This window comes from Pseudophryne corroboree, chromosome 3, assembly GCF_028390025.1.
Source record: "Pseudophryne corroboree isolate aPseCor3 chromosome 3, aPseCor3.hap2, whole genome shotgun sequence".
NCBI classification, from domain to species: domain Eukaryota; kingdom Metazoa; phylum Chordata; class Amphibia; order Anura; family Myobatrachidae; genus Pseudophryne; species Pseudophryne corroboree.
Window position 1 is genome coordinate 65,379,781 of NC_086446.1, and position 22,998 is coordinate 65,402,778.

Consider the following 22,998-nt stretch of genomic DNA (forward strand, 5'->3'; position numbering starts at 1 on the left):
ATAAATGGATCAGTAAAGAAAATGCTCCATGTGCAGTACTGTGCAGTCTTTTCCACAAACACACAAATACATTCCAGACGCAAATCTGCTGTACTGTACAGTACAGCAGACAGCTTATGGTGACAGGACAAACTTACTGTATCCCCACCCATAGTTGTGGTGTATTTTAGATAGCGTAATGAGACGCTCCTGCAGCATTGCCCCGATTCATGAAAAACCTGTGTGCACAGTATTTCTATTGAATGTAAAGTTACAATACAGTATATTACAATATAAATAAAATAGTGTGTCGGGAAAAAAAGGCATGCGCACGCCTCATGACAGATACACAAGCTCATGTCTAAATGTACAGTAAGTAGTGATCCGTTGCCATTGGTTTTAGATTATGCCCTAATGGCTACAGGACTTGGCCGCTCACATACTGTACTGTATCCCTGACTTCAATGTACTGTAGCTTAAACGCCTTGTTTTGCGTCTGTATACACTATATTTACTAATGGATCATTCTATGGGAACTCATTGCCCCTGTGTATTTTAGCTATGGGATTCAGACGCTCCTTCAGCATTGCCGTGTAACTTGCACAGCTTACTGTACGCCGTCGTTGGCTCCATAGTGGACGGCTTCCACGGGGCAAGGAATTACAGGTGGCAGCCATTTTGTCAAATTGCTATGCGATCATGTCTGGTGTATCGTAATATACACAGAGCTCGCTTATCCTTATCACCCCTGTGTATTTTAGCTAAGGGATTCAGATGCTCCTTCAGCATTGCCCTGAAGCCTACAAAACCTATGCCGCTGCTGGCTCCATAGCTGACAGCTTCCACGGGGCAAGGGATCACGAGCGGCAGCCATTTTGTAAGTTTGCTAAGCGGTCGGTCGAGTCCAGTGTATCGTAATGTGCATAGAGTTTGCTTATCCCTATCACCCATGTGTATTTTAGCTAGGGGATTCAGACGCTCCTTCAGCATTGCCGTGTAACTTGCAAAATGTATGCCTTCGCTGGCTCCATAGCTGACGGCTTCTCCGGGGCAAGGGATCACGGGCGGCTGCCATTTTGTCAGTCTGCTATGCGATTGAGTCTAGTGTATCGAAATGTGCAAAGCGCTTGCTCGCTTATCCTTATCACCCCTGTGGATTTTAGCTAGGGGATTCAGACACTCCTTCAGCATTGCCCTGAAGCCTTCAAAACCTATGCCGTCACTGGCTCCACAGCTGAGGGCTTCCACGAGGCAAGGGGTCACGGGTAGTAGCCATTTCAATTGAGTCTGGCCAGCTACAGAATTGTATGTGTACCGTACGTTGCACAGAACCTTATATTCGTAGCCGCTATTTATTTTACAGTAGAAACGCGCCTGCATCTTTGCCCTGTTTTATGAAAACTTGTGTGCATACTTGTATTGAATGTGAAGGTACAGTATAGAACAATTGATACATAAATAAAAAAAATTCATACAGTGTCAGGAAAAAATTAACATGCATTCGCACTTTGGGAAACGAACCCGGGATACTAAGCATGGGAAGCACCCATCACTTCAAGTCGTCCTAGAGGTTCTCAGTGGGGTTAAGACCTGGACTCGGCTGGCCAGTCCATCCGGGTTACTGAATTCTCTGTATACCAATCCAGTATCGCCCTGGAAACATGACATCACGCAGCCTACGATGCCTCAGTTAGCTCCTTCCAGCAAGCCATTTAGCTAGCAAATGATCAATCAGTGCCCCTCTACCCGTTTTATACCCTCACGAACACGTCTGCTACGGAAGCACACCATTTAATTTGTGTGGGAAGCGGGGCAATGACTTTTGTCTACTTAGTGTCCTTGTTACTCCACACTGGAAGTTTTGATGCTGTAACTTGTTTGCTGCTACTTCATTAATATTTAGCACTTTATACTATATACCTGATGGCGTGCTGGTCTCTTTTTGGCTTAGTGTTATGCTGAAAGCAGTCTGAGTATTACCCCTCACACCACCATTACCTGAGAACAGTTAGGACCTCTCCTAATTTGCTCTAGGAATCACTGCTTGTTGTTATAGTGACCATACGAGTAAATGCAAACCTGAGAACAGCCTGTGACATATCTTCTGCTGTTGTATGTTTTCCTCTGTCTTGTACCCCTGAAGAAGTCCATCTGTACGGATGAAACGTGTAGGGTATTGAGATACTGTTGTCCATGTGCTGTGTGGATCCTGCCTTCAGCTCACACCCGTAAGGGTGGTGCCAGGAATCGATACCATCTCCCGAATTAGCGATATTGCATTTTCTGACCGCTTTTATAAATACTGTAAGAATTAATTTTACAGCCTGTATGTGATCTTATCAAGAATAAATATGTTTGATACCAACTAATGATAGGCCACTGGGTCCTTATTTATGGGTGGCTTTGCTTATATAGGTGCATTGATACATTAACTAAAAACGCCACTGATTATTATTATTGTTAGTTAATATAGTGAGTGCAGAGCCCCTGTGATTTCTACACTGTGGGAACAAACCGTGTTGCACCCCAAATCTAGGAATAGGTTGTGCCGTGGAATAGTGCTTTATATATATATATATATATATATATATATATATATATAAAACAGGGAAGTCCCGCACTCTCACCCAACACAGGTAGCTGCTGGGGTGCCAATCAAAGCCCGGCCCAATATAGGGTCAGACTCATAGTACAATACAGAGTACATCCACCGGGGTGGAAGACAGATAGCACTCTCCAGTCTTGCTTAATAAATGCCAAAAAAAATTTTTTTATTCAAAAATTATAATAATGGTTCCTCAAATGTCCATAACAAACAGAAATTGAAAGGGCTCACCAACGTTTCGGTCCCTTGCTGGGACCTTTTTCAAGGTAGTTGCAAATCAGTAAATAATCCAGCATAGTTACAGCGTCATCAGAGTATTGAACATGGAACCAGGAGCATTGCAATATGCCTCCCAGGTCCCCTATATATGCCCATATGTAAATTAGTAAACTCTAATCGGCCGGGCGCGTCCGGTTACGTCACTTCCGGTCGAGACCGGAAGTGACGTTGCGTCGGCGCTCGTCCACGGAAGTTACAACAAAAACTGCTTCACAAAGCTTAACCAATAGTGGGAGATGCGGTTGGGTACCTATAGGTATTGATATTATGGCGGATATTAGTGAATTTTGGCATCTACGGTTATAGTGCAAATCCAAAGCCTATACATGACTTCCGGTAATTCCGGAAGTGGCGGTAACCACGGTTAGGCGTGTTCTAAGCGCATCATAGGTAACCATAGCAACATGCATAGCAATTAATCACAGCCAATACAGCATTTCCGGTACTAGGTTACCATGGTAACGCCGCTAGGCCTGTTCCCACCGCATCACATGAGTTTATAGTGTCAAAAGTAACTAGGCAACGGCGTATCACCACTCAATGACTCCCGGTAATGCCGGAAGTAGCAATGACCTATATAGCGTTGCTATACAATCTAACACCTGCATAAGTAACAATATGCTGGTCACATATATACCAGCTTATTGAAGGGGCATATCGGAGACCTGGTAGTTGCTAGTAGTAATCCCAAAACACAATTATAATTCTATTATATACATAATATATACAAGTGCAGACTGGTTAGATTAGTGATTAAACAGACTAGGTATAATAATAATACACATAGTGTTTTTACAATCATGATGATTGGCAAAAAAACACAACAAATTCCTGCAGAGTCACACTGTCTTTCGGCGGGACATAGACGCAATGATACCAGTGTGTCCCATCTTGGTAGCTGACACCAATTAATGATGTCACTACCACACACTCATTAGGTGATAATATAAGTTCATCATACCGTTCGTAAGAGGTTAACAGTATAAATCCACTTATGAGGATAGTCCCCAGTGGATAAAGTCATGCCAGTTTGTCCTCCTGCACAGCGGTACGTCCTACATATTACTCAGTCAAGCCATAGGACTCTTACATTACTTGAGGAATATGGATATGGGGTTGTTTTCATTCATCCCACGTGGGGAGATAGTGTCCAGGCGGTGGATCCAGTAGCTCTCTTTCTTTCTAAGTGCCAAACCACGGTCACCCCCCGTGTAAGAGGGGGAACCCAATCAATTATTTTGCACCGAAGATTGGATACTTGGTGTTGGTGTAACAAAAAATGTCTTGGTACTGGTTGATCTGTTGTTTTGGAGGTAATCGCCTGATGAATGGTCGTCCTATGATTCGCCATCCTGTGACGAAAACGCCTGGCAGTCATACCGACATAATAAAGTCCACAGGGACAGGTAAGTATATATATGACGTGGTCCATGAGACAGTGAAGTTTATACTTAATCTTGATGAGACGTCCCGTGTGTGGGTGGGGAAAAGTGGAGCCAGTTATCATACTCCTACAAGTGGTACAACCGCTGCATTTGAAGCAACCTGGCTTCTGCTCCTGTAGCCAAGTTGTCCTAATCGGTGCAGATGGGCATCCTGTGGGTCTTAATAGCAACTGTTTGAGGTTAGGCGCTTTTCTGTATGCCATCATGGGTGGTTTAGTGTGTTTCAGCTTGAGTTTGTTATCAGAAGAGATAATTGGCCATCTTTTCCGCAGGGCACTACTGATCTTCTTTGAATGCGCATCAAAGGTTGTTGTAAATACCATTCGGTCCGGTTTCTGCTCAGTGCTTCTTAGTGTCTCCGGGGTTCGGAATCTTGTATGTGCTTTCTTCAGACAGCGTCGTATGCATCCACTGGTGTAGCCGCGTTCTTGGAATCTCTTCGACATTTCCTGCAGCTGTAGTTCCATCTGGGTGGTATCAGTGTTATTCCTCATGACCCTCAGGAATTGTGAGATGGGTAAATGTTCTTTGAGTGCTGGTGGATGTTGGCTAGTGGACAACAGAAGGGTATTCCTATCGGTAGGTTTTCGGTATAGCGAGGTACTGATCACTCCCTCTTTGATAGTCACTGTGATATCCAGAAAGTTGATCTGATGGTCGTCAATCTGTGAGGTGAACCTTACCGGATGCTCTAGTCCATTTAGTGTCTTTACCATCTGGTAGAAACCGTCTGTAGTACCTGTCCACATGATGAAAATGTCGTTGATAAAGCGTTTATACATCAGGATATGTTCTCCAAATGCTGGCAAGATGTATCTATTCTCGTATGCCGCCATAAAAATATTGGCGTACGCTGGTGCCAAGTTCGAACCCATAGCGGTCCCTGAGCGCTGTATATAGTACTTGTCGAGATAGAAGTGGTTAAGCTTCAGGACTGCCTCAGCCAGTTGAATGATAAAGTCAATTGGTGTGTTCGCTGGGGGATCCGCTGTAAGGGCATTCTTCAAGGCTCGTAGACCGTCTACGTGTGGGATAATTGTGTAGAGAGAACATACATCCATAGTAGCGAGCCGGATGTCCCCATTAATTCGTGGCGTACAGGAGAGTTTATTGAGGAAGTCCATGGAGTCCCGTATATAGCTATCATTCTGTTGCACTATTTGTTGCAAAAAAGAGTCCACATATATTGCCAGTGGTTGCAACAATGAGTGGCGTGCCGATATGATCGGCCTACCCGGTGGGTTTGAGAGTGCTTTATGGACTTTGGGTAGAGTATAAATAATAGGACATACGGGGTGAGCGACCGTCAGGTAGTCAAAGGTCTGCTTGTCAATCCACTTGGCTTCAAGGCTTTGTTGTAGTATGGAGTCTACGTTACGTTTGAAATTTGGTATCGGGTTTGTGTCACAGTGTGTATAAGTGGTGGTGTCAGATAGTTGTCTGCAGATCTCATTGTTGTAGTCAACCCAATCTTGTACAACAAAGGCTCCCCCTTTGTCTGCGGGTCTGACAACTAATGAGGTGTCTTTTCTTAATATCTCAAGTGCCTGCCTTTCCTGTCTAGATAAGTTGTCAAAGGTCTTAGTGGGTGTACAGGTGTGAAGATCCTGTTCTACAAGGCGGATATAAGTCTTAATACTTGGATTGGAAGAAGGAGGGTCGTACGTGGAGGGTGGGCGGAAAGGTGATCTATTGTTATCACCAGAGTCCCCAAAGTGTTCGCGTAATCTCAGCTTGCGTCCGAACTTGTACATATATACATACATATTTTCATAGCTTCATAAAAATAACCTCTGGTGAGATAACCAGCAATTGATGAACCATCTCCCATAGCTCATACTAAGTAACCCCATATCTCAGTGATGACAATATATGATACGAGTATATTATATTCATGCCAACATATGTGCTTTTTATTTTCAGGGTAATGCAGCTGGCCTGTTTCATGTCTATCATCTCTCAGGTATTGCAAATGATATCGCATCAATAAGAAATTTAAGAAAAATGAAGTCTCTTTGTAGATGTATTTTGTGTAACGTACACAGGAGATCACAGTATTAATCAATTGTGAACTGCACACATACATAATGTATGTAATCTTATATACTTTAACGACAGTATTACATAAACCAATCAAATCAACAGGCCAATCATATACATATACCAATTACATTTCAAATATCAGAATATATTATCATTTATATACCCCCTTATAGGATTTCCAATTAATTAGCTAAGCATCTTGTGTAAGACTTACCATTGTTAAATCTCTTTCTGCAAGGTACACTGGATTCCAAGGGAATTACATCGGGGTGTAGAGTTGGATCGTGATCCAAGTCACCAACAAGCTATGACTGTTCCCAGGATGCACTGCACCGCCTCCTCTATATCCCCGCCTCCAGGCACTGGAGCTCAGTTTTGTTAACCAGTCCAATGCAGTAGCAGGTAAAAGAGACAACAGTAGTTAGTAGCCACAGAGAACCACATTCTCACAACAGGAGAAGGTACCAGCGGCTAATGCCATACAAACCCAAAGAAGCTAAGTGCGTCAGGGTAGGCGCCCTGCGGAATACAGTATACCTCGCAAAAAGAGATTTAACAAATGGTAAGTCTTACCATAAATCTCCTTTTCTGCAGCGGGGTACACAGGGAATTACATCGGGGATGTCCTAAAGCAGTTCCTCATGGGAGGGGACGAACTGTAGCGGGCACAAGAACCCGGTGTCTAAAGGAAGCATCCTGGGAGGCAGAAGTATCAAAGGCATAGAACTTAATGAACGTGTTCACTGAGGACCATGCAGCCGCTTTGCACAATTGTTCTAGGGACGCATCACCGCAGTCCGCCCAAGAAGGTCCAACAGACCGAGTAGAATGGGCCTCGATAGTAGCAGGAGCTGGAAGTTCAGCCTGCGCATAAGCTTGTGCAATCACCATTCTAATCCATCTGGCCAAGGTTTGCTTATTCGCAGGCCAGCCACATTTGTGAAAACCAAAAAGGACAAAGAGAGAATCAGATCTCCTAAGAGAGGCAGTTCTCTTCACATATATACAGAGAGCCCGTACCACATCCAAAGACCGTTCTTTGGAGGACAAACCAGGAGAGATAAAGGCCGGAATCACAATCTCTTGGGTAAGGTGGAAAGACGACACCACCTTAGGTAGATAACCAGGGCGAGTTCTAAGAACTGCACGGTCGCGGTGAAAAATCAGAAAGGGTGTCTGACAGGATAAGGCACACAAGTCAGAAACCCTTCTAGCAGAGGCAATAGCCAGCAAAAACAAGACCTTAAGCGTAAGCAATTTAAGGTCCACAGACTCAAGAGGTTCAAACAGAGACTCTTGTAGGGCATCCAAAACAACAGATAAATCCCAAGGAGCCACAGGAGGGACATAGGGGGTCAATCCGAGTTGATAGTAGCTGTGCTAAATTTAGCACATCTTCGACTTCTTCCCTGACATGCAGGGGGACGCCCAGCACAGGGCTAGCCCGCCCCACGTCAGTCCGGCCCCCCCTCACAGAAGTGCAAAGGCATTGCACAGTGGCGATGCCTTTGCACTTCAAGAGTAGGTCCCGGACAGCGCAGCTTTAGCGTGCTGGCCGGGAGCAACTCATTGTTACCCGGCCTGAAGCGGCCCATGAAACAGCAGCCAAACACCGCCGTTTCGCCCCCTCCCACCCATCGACTGCCTCTGCCTGTCAATCAGGCAGAGGCGATCGTAGCGAAGCGACGGGCGGCCATGCGCCGGCACAGTTCTGACCCGATCGCTACGCTGTGAAAAACTGCAGCGTGCGATCGGGTCAGAATGATCCCCATAGGGAGGTTGAATCGATAAAACGCCCCGAGTGAAAGTATGAATGTCAGGCAGAGACACAATTTTTCTCTGAAACCAAATCGACAAGACTGAAATATGTACCTTGAGGGAGGCCAGACAAAGGCCTAAGTCCAGGCCCTGTTGCAGAAAAGCCAAAAGTTTGGCAGTACTGAACTTATATGTATAATCTTAATTCTTAGCCGCACACCAAGTGAAGATTCCAGACCCTATAATAAATCCGAGCCGAAGCCGGTTTACGGGCTTTCAACATTGTGTAAATGACCACCTCAGAAAATACTTTGGCCCTCAAGACTAAAGCTTCAAGAGCCACGCCGTCAAAGCCAGTCTGGACATATCCTGGTAGACACAAGGGCCCTGAACGAGGTCTGGGCGTTGCACAAGTAGAAGAGGACGCTCTATCGAGAGACTCTGCAGGTCTGAGAACCAATGCCGTCTGGGCCACGCTGGAGCGAGTAGAAGTAGTAGTCCTCCTTCTTGCTTGAACTTCCTTATTCTGAGCAGGAGTGACACCGAAGGGAACACGTACAGCAGCCGAAAGTTTAATGGAATTGCCAGTGCATCCACAAATGCTGCTTGAGGATCCCTTGTCCTTGCTCCGAAGACCGGAACCTTATGATTGTGTCGAGACGCCATCAGATCTACATCTGGTAGGCCCCACTTGTCCACTAGGAGTTGAAATACTTCTGGATGAAGGCTCCACTCTCCAGCGTGTACATCCCGACGACTGAGGAAGTCTGCTTCCCAGTTGAGGACCCCCAGAAAGGGACACTGCCGATATGGCTGGCAGATGGCGTTCCGCCCATTGAAGAATCTTTGACACTTTCAACATTGCCCTGCAGCTTTGAGTGCCGCCTTGGTGATTTATGTACGGCATCGTGGTGGCAATGTCCGACTGCACTTGAACCGGCCAGTTCTGTACCAGAGGCAGGGCAAGCTTCAGAGCATTGAACACTGCCGGCAACTCCAGAATATTTAATCGGGAGGAGAGATTCCTCCTTGGTCCACCGACCCTGAAGAGAGTGTTGCTCCAACACTGCACTCCAACCCCGCAGACTGGTATCCGTCATTAGGAGGACCCAGTTGGAGATCCAGAAAAGAAGACCCCTGCTCAATCGTTGGTCCTGGAGCCACCAGCTCAGAGACAGACGAACTTCCAGAGTCAAGTAAATCATGTGAGACCTGATCCGGTGAGGCAGGCCGTCCCACTTGGAAAGGATTAACCACTGCAGAGGGCGAGAATGAAATTGAACATACTCTACCGTGTCGAAAGCCGACACCATGAGGCCTAGTACTTGCATCGCCGACTGTATCGACACTCGTGGGCGAGAGAGCAAGCATCTTATCCTGTCCAGAAGTTTCAGGACCTTCTCCGGAGACAAGAACAACCGTTGATTGTGTGTTTCTAGTAATGCCCCCAGGTGCACCATGCACTGAGCAGGGACCAGGGAGGATTTCTTCCAGTTGATGAGTCACCCGTGGGCTTGTAGGAATTGGACCGTCAGTTACAGATGTCGGAGGAGAACCTCTGGGGAGTTCGCCAGAATCAACAAGTTGTCCAGATACGGCAGGATCATGATACTCTGATGGCAGAGTAGGGCCGTCACGACCGCCAGGACCTTGGTGAAGATCTGTGGAGCCGTGGTTAGTCCAAAAGGCAAGGCTTAGAATTGATAATGTAGGCTGCCAATAGCAAACGGCACATATTTCAGATGCAACATGGCAATAGGTAATTGTAGGTAAGCATCCTGAATGTCTAGGGATACCATATAGTCCTTGGACTCCAAAGCCAGAACAATAGAGTGAAGAGTTACCATCAAGAATTTGGATACCTCCAAACATTTGTTCAAAGACTTGAGGTTGAGAATGGGTCGGGAGGATTCATTTGGTTTCGGAACTAGGAACAACGTTGAATAGTACCCCCTGCCTCTCTCTGTCCAGGAGGGATTGTACCACCAAATGTAGAGTTCTTGCTTTCAACGGATCCGAAGGGATATTTCCCGAGCAAAACTGGCGAGGGGGATGTGTCTTGAAAGAGATGGCGTATCCTTGAGTGACTTCCCTCACCAAGGCGTCTGAAATGGTCTGTAACCATACCTGGGCGAACCGCAGAAGTCGGCCTCCTACTGTAGGGTCCCCCCAGGCCGTCATGCAGCAGGCTTGTCTGGTTTGGAAGCAGGCTGATGGGCAGCCCAGGAACGTTTAGGTTTGGGCTTAGAGGTTTTGGAAGTGCAAGCCTGTTTCGGGTACGCCTGACCCCTTGCTTTACTTGGAGGTCGAAAGGAACGAAAGGTGGTTCTCTTAGCCTTCGGAGCCGAAGGATTAGTACTCAGCAGACATGCAGTCTTAGCAGACGCTAAGTCAGCAACAATCTTGTTCAGATCTTCCCCAAAAAGGAGGTTTCCCTTAAAAGGGATCACCTCCAAGGTGTTTTTAGAGTCCAGATCCACAGACCAGGACTGCAATCACAGAATCCGGCGATCCAAAATGGACGTAGTAGACGCTTTGGCTGCCAGCACACCGGCATCAGAGGCCCCCTCCTGAATGTAAATGAGAAGTTGTGGTAATATATGAAAGACACTGGCATTATCAGAAAAATCCAGAGGTGGTTCTGCCTCAATTTCTTGAACCCAGGCTTCAATAGCTTTTGCAGTCCAAGAAGCTGCTATAGTAGGTCTATGTACAGCACCTGCAAGAGTGTAAATAGACTTCAAGTAACCCTCCACACGCTTATCCGTCGGTTCCTTCAGAGAGGTGACGGTAGCAACAGGCAGAGTAGAAGACACAAGACGTGCGATATGCGAGTCCACCAGAGGTGCTGTTTCCCTATTTTTATTTAACTCTGCAGTGAGGGGATAATGAGCTAGCATCTTTTTAGACAGGGAGAACTTCTTTCCTGGAGACTCCCAGGATTCCTGACGTACGTCAACTAAATGGTCAGAATGTGGTAAGACTAATTTAGTAACCTTCTGATGTTTGAACTTATCAGGTTTCTTAGACGTATCTGGAGGTTCAGTTTCATCATCAATCTGAAGAATCAGTTTGATAGCCTCCAAGAGGTCAGGGACATCCACCTGTGTTGTAGAGTCCCCATCAGAAGCATCTGCATCAGTGTCTGATGGATCAGTATATACGCCATCTTCATCGGATGACGTATCGGAAATATGCGTGGATTGTGAGGAAGAAATGGCCCGCTTAGATGACCCTTTGGTCCTAGGAGGGCGAAGGTCAGGCTTTTGTTTGACCAGAGACTAATTTAACTGCTGTAACTGAGTCGACAGAGTATCCACCCATGGTGGATTTACAACAGGGACAATATGTGATTGTACAGGCACATGAGGTCCCACATGGGGCGCAAGTCTCGTTACTAGCATAGTCAGTAAATTTGAAAAAGCAGCCCAAGGTGGGTTTTGGTGTTCCACCGATGCTGCAGGCTGACTGAGGGGGACAGAACCCCCAATTCCTGGACCCTCAACTGGAATATTTTCCTCAGATAAATCCGATGCGTCAGCACTGCATGACTCGGGATCAGCCACTACATATTACTCAGTCAAGTCATAGGACTCTTACATTACTTGAGAAATATGGATAGGGGGTTGTTTTCATTCATCCCACGTGGGGAGATAGTGTCCAGGCGGTGGATCCAGTAGCTCTCTTTCTTCCTAAGTGCCAAACCACGGTCACCCCCCCGTGTAAGAGGGGGAACCCAATCAATTATTTTGCACCGAAGATTGGATACTTGGTGTTGGTGTAACAAAAAATGTCTTGGTACTGGTTGATCTGTTGTTTTGGAGGTAATCGCCTGATGAATGGTCGTCCTATGATTCGCCCATCCTGTGACGAAAACGCCTGGCAGTCATACCGACATAATAAAGTCCACAGGGACAGGTAAGTATATATATGACGTGGTCCATGAGACAGTGAAGTTTATACTTAATCTTGATGAGACGTCCCGTGTGTGGGTGGGGAAAAGTGGAGCCAGTTATCATACTCCTACAAGTGGTACAACCGCTGCATTTGAAGCAACCTGGCTTCTGCTCCTGTAGCCAAGTTGTCCTAATCGGTGCAGATGGGCATCCTGTGGGTCTTAATAGCAACTGTTTGAGGTTAGGCGCTTTTCTGTATGCCATCATGGGTGGTTTAGTGTGTTTCAGCTTGAGTTTGTTATCAGAAGAGATAATTGGCCATCTTTTCCGCAGGGCACTACTGATCTTCTTTGAATGCGCATCAAAGGTTGTTGTAAATACCATTCGGTCCGGTTTCTGCTCAGTGCTTCTTAGTGTCTCCGGGGTTCGGAATCTTGTATGTGCTTTCTTCAGACAGCGTCGTATGCATCCACTGGTGTAGCCGCGTTCTTGGAATCTCTTCGACATTTCCTGCAGCTGTAGTTCCATCTGGGTGGTATCAGTGTTATTCCTCATGACCCTCAGGAATTGTGAGATGGGTAAATGTTCTTTGAGTGCTGGTGGATGTTGGCTAGTGGACAACAGAAGGGTATTCCTATCGGTAGGTTTTCGGTATAGCGAGGTACTGATCACTCCCTCTTTGATAGTCACTGTGATATCCAGAAAGTTGATCTGATGGTCGTCAATCTGTGAGGTGAACCTTACCGGATGCTCTAGTCCATTTAGTGTCTTTACCATCTGGTAGAAACCGTCTGTGGTACCTGTCCACATGATGAAAATGTCGTTGATAAAGCGTTTATACATCAGGATATGTTCTCCAAATGCTGGCAAGATGTATCTATTCTCGTATGCCGCCATAAAAATATTGGCGTACGCTGGTGCCAAGTTCGAACCCATAGCGGTCCCTGAGCGCTGTATATAGTACTTGTCGAGATAGAAGTGGTTAAGCTTCAGGACTGCCTCAGCCAGTTGAATGATAAAGTCAATTGGTGTGTTCGCTGGGGGATCCGCTGTAAGGGCATTCTTCAAGGCTCGTAGACCGTCTACGTGTGGGATAATTGTGTAGAGAGAACATACATCCATAGTAGCGAGCCGGATGTCCCCATTAATTCGTGGCGTACAGGAGAGTTTATTGAGGAAGTCCATGGAGTCCCGTATATAGCTATCATTCTGTTGCACTATTTGTTGCAAAAAAGAGTCCACATATATTGCCAGTGGTTGCAACAATGAGTGGCGTGCCGATATGATCGGCCTACCCGGTGGGTTTGAGAGTGCTTTATGGACTTTGGGTAGAGTATAAATAATAGGACATACGGGGTGAGCGACCGTCAGGTAGTCAAAGGTCTGCTTGTCAATCCACTTGGCTTCAAGGCTTTGTTGTAGTATGGAGTCTACGTTACGTTTGAAATTTGGTATCGGGTTTGTGTCACAGTGTGTATAAGTGGTGGTGTCAGATAGTTGTCTGCAGATCTCATTGTTGTAGTCAACCCAATCTTGTACAACAAAGGCTCCCCCTTTGTCTGCAGGTCTGACAACTAATGAGGTGTCTTTTCTTAATATCTCAAGTGCCTGCCTTTCCTGTCTAGATAAGTTGTCAAAGGTCTTAGTGGGTGTACAGGTGTGAAGATCCTGTTCTACAAGGCGGATATAAGTCTTAATACTTGGATTGGAAGAAGGAGGGTCGTACGTGGAGGGTGGGCGGAAAGGTGATCTATTGTTATCACCAGAGTCCCCAAAGTGTTCGCGTAATCTCAGCTTGCGTCCGAACTTGTACATATATACATACATATTTTCATAGCTTCATAAAAATAACCTCTGGTGAGATAACCAGCAATTGATGAACCATCTCCCATAGCTCATACTAAGTAACCCCCATATCTCAGTGATGACAATATATGATACGAGTATATTATATTCATGCCAACATATGTGCTTTTTATTTTCAGGGTAATGCAGCTGGCCTGTTTCATGTCTATCATCTCTCAGGTATTGCAAATGATATCGCATCAATAAGAAATTTAAGAAAAATGAAGTCTCTTTGTAGATTTATTTTGTGTAACGTACACAGGAGATCACAGTATTAATCAATTGTGAACTGCACACATACATAATGTATGTAATCTTATATACTTTAATGACAGTATTACATAAACCAATCAAATCAACAGGCCAATCATATACATATACCAATTACATTTCAAATATCAGAATATATTATCATTTATATACCCCCTTATAGGATTTCCAATTAATTAGCTAAGCATCTTGTGTAAGACTTACCATTGTTAAATCTCTTTCTGCAAGGTACACTGGATTCCAAGGGAATTACATCGGGGTGTAGAGTTGGATCGTGATCCAAGTCACCAACAAGCTATGACTGTTCCCAGGATGCACTGCACCGCCTCCTCTATATCCCCGCCTCCAGGCACTGGAGCTCAGTTTTGTTAACCAGTCCAATGCAGTAGCAGGTAAAAGAGACAACAGTAGTTAGTAGCCACAGAGAACCACATTCTCACAACAGGAGAAGGTACCAGCGGCTAATGCCATACAAACCCAAAGAAGCTAAGTGCGTCAGGGTAGGCGCCCTGCGGAATACAGTATACCTCGCAAAAAGAGATTTAACAAATGGTAAGTCTTACCATAAATCTCCTTTTCTGCAGCGGGGTACACAGGGAATTACATCGGGGATGTCCTAAAGCAGTTCCTCATGGGAGGGGACGAACTGTAGCGGGCACAAGAACCCGGTGTCTAAAGGAAGCATCCTGGGAGGCAGAAGTATCAAAGGCATAGAACTTAATGAACGTGTTCACTGAGGACCATGCAGCCGCTTTGCACAATTGTTCTAGGGACGCATCACCGCAGTCCGCCCAAGAAGGTCCAACAGACCGAGTAGAATGGGCCTCGATAGTAGCAGGAGCTGGAAGTTCAGCCTGCGCATAAGCTTGTGCAATCACCATTCTAATCCATCTGGCCAAGGTTTGCTTATTCGCAGGCCAGCCACATTTGTGAAAACCAAAAAGGACAAAGAGAGAATCAGATCTCCTAAGAGAGGCAGTTCTCTTCACATATATACAGAGAGCCCGTACCACATCCAAAGACCGTTCTTTGGAGGACAAACCAGGAGAGATAAAGGCCGGAATCACAATCTCTTGGGTAAGGTGGAAAGACGACACCACCTTAGGTAGATAACCAGGGCGAGTTCTAAGAACTGCACGGTCGCGGTGAAAAATCAGAAAGGGTGTCTGACAGGATAAGGCACACAAGTCAGAAACCCTTCTAGCAGAGGCAATAGCCAGCAAAAACAAGACCTTAAGCGTAAGCAATTTAAGGTCCACAGACTCAAGAGGTTCAAACAGAGACTCTTGTAGGGCATCCAAAACAACAGATAAATCCCAAGGAGCCACAGGAGGGACATAGGGGGTCAATCCGAGTTGATAGTAGCTGTGCTAAATTTAGCACATCTTCGACTTCTTCCCTGACATGCAGGGGGACGCCCAGCACAGGGCTAGCCCGCCCCACGTCAGTCCGGCCCCCCCTCACAGAAGTGCAAAGGCATTGCACAGTGGCGATGCCTTTGCACTTCAAGAGTAGGTCCCGGACAGCGCAGCTTTAGCGTGCTGGCCGGGAGCAACTCATTGTTACCCGGCCCGAAGCGGCCCATGAAACAGCAGCCAAACACCGCCGTTTCGCCCCCTCCCACCCATCGACTGCCTCTGCCTGTCAATCAGGCAGAGGCGATCGTAGCGAAGCGACGGGCGGCCATGCGCCGGCACAGTTCTGACCCGATCGCTACGCTGTGAAAAACTGCAGCGTGCGATCGGGTCAGAATGATCCCCATAGGGAGGTTGAATCGATAAAACGCCCCGAGTGAAAGTATGAATGTCAGGCAGAGACACAATTTTTCTCTGAAACCAAATCGACAAGACTGAAATATGTACCTTGAGGGAGGCCAGACAAAGGCCTAAGTCCAGGCCCTGTTGCAGAAAAGCCAAAAGTTTGGCAGTACTGAACTTATATGTATAATCTTAATTCTTAGCCGCACACCAAGTGAAGATTCCAGACCCTATAATAAATCCGAGCCGAAGCCGGTTTACGGGCTTTCAACATTGTGTAAATGACCACCTCAGAAAATACTTTGGCCCTCAAGACTAAAGCTTCAAGAGCCACGCCGTCAAAGCCAGTCTGGACATATCCTGGTAGACACAAGGGCCCTGAACGAGGTCTGGGCGTTGCACAAGTAGAAGAGGACGCTCTATCGAGAGACTCTGCAGGTCTGAGAACCAATGCCGTCTGGGCCACGCTGGAGCGAGTAGAAGTAGTAGTCCTCCTTCTTGCTTGAACTTCCTTATTCTGAGCAGGAGTGACACCGAAGGGAACACGTACAGCAGCCGAAAGTTTAATGGAATTGCCAGTGCATCCACAAATGCTGCTTGAGGATCCCTTGTCCTTGCTCCGAAGACCGGAACCTTATGATTGTGTCGAGACGCCATCAGATCTACATCTGGTAGGCCCCACTTGTCCACTAGGAGTTGAAATACTTCTGGATGAAGGCTCCACTCTCCAGCGTGTACATCCCGACGACTGAGGAAGTCTGCTTCCCAGTTGAGGACCCCCAGAAAGGGACACTGCCGATATGGCTGGCAGATGGCGTTCCGCCCATTGAAGAATCTTTGACACTTTCAACATTGCCCTGCAGCTTTGAGTGCCGCCTTGGTGATTTATGTACGGCATCGTGGTGGCAATGTCCGACTGCACTTGAACCGGCCAGTTCTGTACCAGAGGCAGGGCAAGCTTCAGAGCATTGAACACTGCCGGCAACTCCAGAATATTTAATCGGGAGGAGAGATTCCTCCTTGGTCCACCGACCCTGAAGAGAGTGTTGCTCCAACACTGCACTCCAACCCCCAGACTGGTATCCGTCATTAGGAGGACCCAGTTGGAGATCCAGAAAAGAAGACCCCTGCTCAATCGTTGGTCCTGGAGCCACCAGCTCAGAGACAGACGAACTTCCAGAGTCAAGTAAATCATGTGAGACCTGATCCGGTGAGGCAGGCCGTCCCACTTGGAAAGGATTAACCACTGCAGAGGGCGAGAATGAAATTGAACATACTCTACCGTGTCGAAAGCCGACACCATGAGGCCTAGTACTTGCATCGCCGACTGTATCGACACTCGTGGGCGAGAGAGCAAGCATCTTATCCTGTCCAGAAGTTTCAGGACCTTCTCCGGAGACAAGAACAACCGTTGATTGTGTTTCTAGTAATGCCCCCAGGTGCACCATGCACTGAGCAGGGACCAGGGAGGATTTCTTCCAGTTGATGAGTCACCCGTGGGCTTGTAGGAATTGGACCGTCAGTTACAGATGTCGGAGGAGAACCTCTGGGGAGTTCGCCAGAATCAACAAGTTGTCCAGATACGGCAGGATCATGATACTCTGATGGCAGAGTAGGGCCGTCACGACCGCCAGGACCTTGGTGAAGATCTGTGGAGCCGTGGTTAGTCCAAAAGGCAAGGCTTAGAATTGATAATGTAGGCTGCCAATAGCAAACGGCACATATTTCAGATGCAACATGGCAATAGGTAATTGTAGGTAAGCATCCTGAATGTCTAGGGATACCATATAGTCCTTGGACTCCAAAGCCAGAACAATAGAGTGAAGAGTTACCATCAAGAATTTGGATACCTCCAAACATTTGTTCAAAGACTTGAGGTTGAGAATGGGTCGGGAGGATTCATTTGGTTTCGGAACTAGGAACAACGTTGAATAGTACCCCCTGCCTCTCTCTGTCCAGGAGGGATTGTACCACCAAATGTAGAGTTCTTGCTTTCAACGGATCCGAAGGGATATTTCCCGAGCAAAACTGGCGAGGGGGATGTGTCTTGAAAGAGATGGCGTATCCTTGAGTGACTTCCCTCACCAAGGCGTCTGAAATGGTCTGTAACCATACCTGGGCGAACCGCAGAAGTCGGCCTCCTACTGTAGGGTCCCCCCAGGCCGTCATGCAGCAGGCTTGTCTGGTTTGGAAGCAGGCTGACGGGCAGCCCAGGAACGTTTAGGTTTGGGCTTAGAGGTTTTGGAAGTGCAAGCCTGTTTCGGGTACGCCTGACCCCTTGCTTTACTTGGAGGTCGAAAGGAACGAAAGGTGGTTCTCTTAGCCTTCGGAGCCGAAGGATTAGTACTCAGCAGACATGCAGTCTTAGCAGACGCTAAGTCAGCAACAATCTTGTTCAGATCTTCCCCAAAAAGGAGGTTTCCCTTAAAAGGGATCACCTCCAAGGTGTTTTTAGAGTCCAGATCCACAGACCAGGACTGCAATCACAGAATCCGGGGATCCAAAATGGACGTAGTAGACGCTTTGGCTGCCAGCACACCGGCATCAGAGGCCCCCTCCTGAATGTAAATGAGAGGTTGTGGTAATATATGAAAGACACTGGCATTATCAGAAAAATCCAGAGGTGGTTCTGCCTCAATTTCTTGAACCCAGGCTTCAATAGCTTTTGCAGTCCAAGAAGCTGCTATAGTAGGTCTATGTACAGCACCTGCAAGAGTGTAAATAGACTTCAAGTAACCCTCCACACGCTTATCCGTCGGTTCCTTCAGAGAGGTGACGGTAGCAACAGGCAGAGTAGAAGACACAAGACGTGCGATATGCGAGTCCACCAGAGGTGCTGTTTCCCTATTTTTATTTAACTCTGCAGTGAGGGGATAATGAGCTAGCATCTTTTTAGACAGGGAGAACTTCTTTCCTGGAGACTCCCAGGATTCCTGACGTACGTCAACTAAATGGTCAGAATGTGGTAAGACTAATTTAGTAACCTTCTGATGTTTGAACTTATCAGGTTTCTTAGACGTATCTGGAGGTTCAGTTTCATCATCAATCTGAAGAATCAGTTTGATAGCCTCCAAGAGGTCAGGAACATCCACCTGTGTTGTAGAGTCCCCATCAGAAGCATCTGCATCAGTGTCTGATGGATCAGTATATACGCCATCTTCATCGGATGACGTATCGGAAATATGCGTGGATTGTGAGGAAGAAATGGCCCGCTTAGATGACCCTTTGGTCCTAGGAGGGCGAAGGTCAGGCTTTTGTTTGACCAGAGACTGATTTAACTGCTGTAACTGAGTCGACAGAGTATCCACCCATGGTGGATTTACAACAGGGACAATATGTGATTGTACAGGCACATGAGGTCCCACATGGGGCGCAAGTCTCGTTACTAGCATAGTCAGTAAATTTGAAAAAGCAGCCCAAGGTGGGTTTTGGTGTTCCACCGATGCTGCAGGCTGACTGAGGGGGACAGAACCCCCAATTCCTGGACCCTCAACTGGAATATTTTCCTCAGATAAATCCGATGCGTCAGCACTGCATGACTCGGGATCAGCCACGAATCTCCCACCCTGTGATGCAGACATTATTGGAGAATGTAGTCCCAGGGCGTAACAGTACAATAAAGCCAGACACAGTACCTGACAAAAAACCACTGTGGAGTGTGATTGCAAATACAGATCACAAACAGAGGATTTAAGTGGTATAAGGTGACTGAAATACACAGAGAAAAATACCAAACAGTATATCCTGTAAAACACTATATATATTGGACCCTCATGCACTTAGCCCCCTTCAGGGTACAGAATATAGTAATAGAAATATGTGTGAGATACACCGAATAGGAACCACACAGCAGCTATAGGCACACACAGTCACATGTATAATGCAGAAATTATTACACACAACAATAAAACTGCACTGGACTAGCAATACTAAGTAAAGCTATGTATGTATACAGATATAACAATGCACAGTAAACACTGGATGTATATCACAGAATACTTGTACTAAATATTCCTGTAGTTATGCACTTGTTCTTAACTAACACTATCTAAACGACACGTAGAATACTTAAGTGTCCTGTAAATGCACAGTGCTGATGAGGCAGGCGGCTTTACAGAGGAGACAGTGCCCAGCAGTCCCAGAATCAGCGCTGCTCTGTGTAATGGCGCCCAAACGCTAACAGGGAGTGAGGGAGAGAGAGATGCAGCTCCAGGGCGGAAACATCTGCTGTAGATGGCGCCTGGGGCTGGGGGAGGGGCTACAGGTCAGCACCTTGTCCTCTCTGCTGGACTTCACCACCGGGTACTCTGGAGCTTGTACTAAATGGATTTTAGTAAATCCGACCTGTGCTCCTTGGCCTGGTGGATATAGTGGGGTCCCTGCACGGCCACAGTGTCCACGCCAGCTGCGTGGTCCGTCTCCGGAGACCGCGACCAGATCACGATTTCGGCGGGTCCCGCCTGGGGAACCCTCTTACCTCCTCCCTATCGTGCGGCCACGCGATCCAGGAAAGCAGCGGCGGTGTGTGTGTGCCTGATGAGACCGGAGCACCTCTGCTGTAAGTACCAGGCAACCAGGGCGCGGGAGTATATAGCGCCCTGGTTGAGGTGAGGGATCCGCAACACGATATGTCACTATGACATATAGCACCAAGTGCCTATGCTGCGGCCCTTGAAGTCTTCTTTCTTCTCAGAAAAGCTCTTTTCAGGGCTGCCTAACGCAGCCTTCCCTGTTAGCTGTCTGCACTGCAGGCACCAACTTATAAACTGAGCTGAGCTCCTGTGTCTGGAGGCGGGGATATAGAGGAGGTGGTGCAGTGCATCCTGGGAACAGTCAAAGCTTTAGCCTGTTGGTGCCTCGGATCAAGATCCAACTCTACACCACAATGTAATTCCCTGTGGAATCACAGTGTACCCCGCTGCAGAAATATACTTTTACCTTCAACATACTTTAGACTTCCTTTTTCTATAGGATAATATCTAACCACAGTCTATGAAATACTGTACAGCTAAACTAATTTCCTTAATTGCTACTAAAATCAAAGTTTCTGCAAATATATAAGAATCACATTTAAAGCAACAGTTTCTATTAAGCAATAGACAAACTGACATCCAGCTTCCATTTTGTGTATTCCCTTATCCATATCCCATTATTCTTGTGTATGGATTTTCTGGTGTTTAACAAGATGATGTTTACGTGTATAACTTTTGTCACACTCAGAACACGGATACTGCTTCTCACCTGTGTGGCTTAGCTGATGTCTCTTAAGGTTTGATTTATCTATAAAACTTTTCCCACACTCAGAACACGGAAACGGCTTCTCAACTGTGTGGCTTAGCTGATGTCTATCAAGTTCTGATTTATTTGAAAAACATTTCCCACACTCAGAGCATGGATACGGCTTCCCTGTGTGAGCTCTCCGATGCACACGAAGACCTCCTCTTTGTGCAAAATATTTCCCACACTCGGAGCATAAAAATGGCTTCTCCCCCGTGTGAGTTCTCTGATGCTTAACAAGCGCTGCTTTAAATGCAAAACATTTCTCGCACTCAGAACATGAAAACGGTTTCTCCCCTGTGTGAGTTCTCTGATGTGCAACAAGACTTGAATTGTTTGCAAAACCTTTCCCACACTCAGAGCATGGAAATGGCATCTCAGCTGTGTGAGATCTCTGATGTATAAGAAGACTTGATTTATGTTTAAAACATTTCCCACAATCAGAACATGGAAACGGCATCTCACCTGTGTGAATTCTCTGATGTATGACAAGACATGATTTATATGTAAAACATTTCCCACATTCAGAACATGGAAACTGCTTCACCCCTGTGTGAGTTCTCTGATGTTCAATAAGACCTGATTTATTTCTAAAACATTTCCTACATTCAGAACATGGATACGGCTTCTCCCCTGTGTGAGTTCTCTGATGTATAACAAGCTGTCCTTTCCGTTTAAAACATTTCCTGCACTCTGTGCATGGAAACGGCCTCTCATCTGAGTGAGTTATCTGATGCCTTAATTTCAGTGAATTACATGGAAAACGCTTATCACATTCAGAACAGGCAAATACTTTGCGGGTTGTTCTATATGTACCAATATCAGATTCATCAGCGGAACATTCCTCATTATCGGAGGGATCAGGTGATGTATCCGCACTGTGATGGACTAAATGTATATTTGGAGTAATGCTGCTTTCTTCTGGAGAATTTCCTGGGATGATGTCATCTTCTATTTTCAAATCTAAAAAACAAAATGGGATATCCATCAGAGTTATTCCTTCTTTTGTGTCATTGTGCTGGAAATAAAACAAATGCAAAGAAATGGATATCTTGTTTTTACACCAGGAAGCATTATCACAGATACATATCTGTATATGTATATATCTATAACGAAAATAATATGAATTTGCAACCTGAAAACAGTCTTTTAACATTACAGATCTGTTGCAGAAAGTTCTTGACTTGTGTTTACAACTAATTGAAGTTCTGCAGCTGGACACATAGGTAGCAATAAAATACGTAGTTATGGTAGACTTACTGTCGATCACTCCTAAGTCCACAGTATCCACAGGATAAACATTGGGATATGAGGTAGCATCAGCGGATTGGCACCAACGATCAAAAGCTTTTGGCCTCCCAGAGTGCAACGGGCCAGTACCCTATATCCCTGGCTCAGGCAATTCAGTTATTTTCCAAAGCTCAAGGCAGGACCATCATTAGCAGTAATTGGGTGTCATTGGGTGACATCAAACCGGGTAGCCTGTTGAGTAGTATTGACATCTCTAGCCTTTATACAGTTATTCCCAATGAGCAAGGTTTATTGGCTGTTAAAAGGCTGATAACGGGTTACGCTTTATATAAAGGTCCTGCGGTTGAATTTTTTTTTGGAGCTGTTAGAAATGGTTTTGAAGTGCAATTTTTTCCTCTTTGATGGGAAATTTTATTTGCAAACATCTGGGTGTGTGATGGGGTCCAGTGTGGCCCCGTCGTACGCAAATGCTTACATGTTTATGGTCGAACAGGACATATTTTTTAATAATTGTTCCTTCAATGAGCATATCTATTTTTATGTAAGATATAGCGATGATCTGTTCATGATCTGGTCAGGGGGACGGGATGCCT

At 46.1% G+C, this 22,998-nt stretch overlaps 1 protein-coding gene across 1 annotated transcript in view; it reads right to left on the reverse strand.

Moving 5' to 3' along the window:
* The window catches only part of LOC135054736 (oocyte zinc finger protein XlCOF6-like), a 184,742-nt gene that overhangs the window by 89,754 nt on the left and 71,990 nt on the right, over nucleotides 1-22,998 (reverse strand). The window contains exon 4 of the mRNA XM_063958030.1: nucleotides 21,119-22,117. Within this exon, the coding sequence (XP_063814100.1) occupies nucleotides 21,119-22,117 (999 nt within the window). The remainder of the gene's footprint in view (nucleotides 1-21,118; nucleotides 22,118-22,998) is intronic.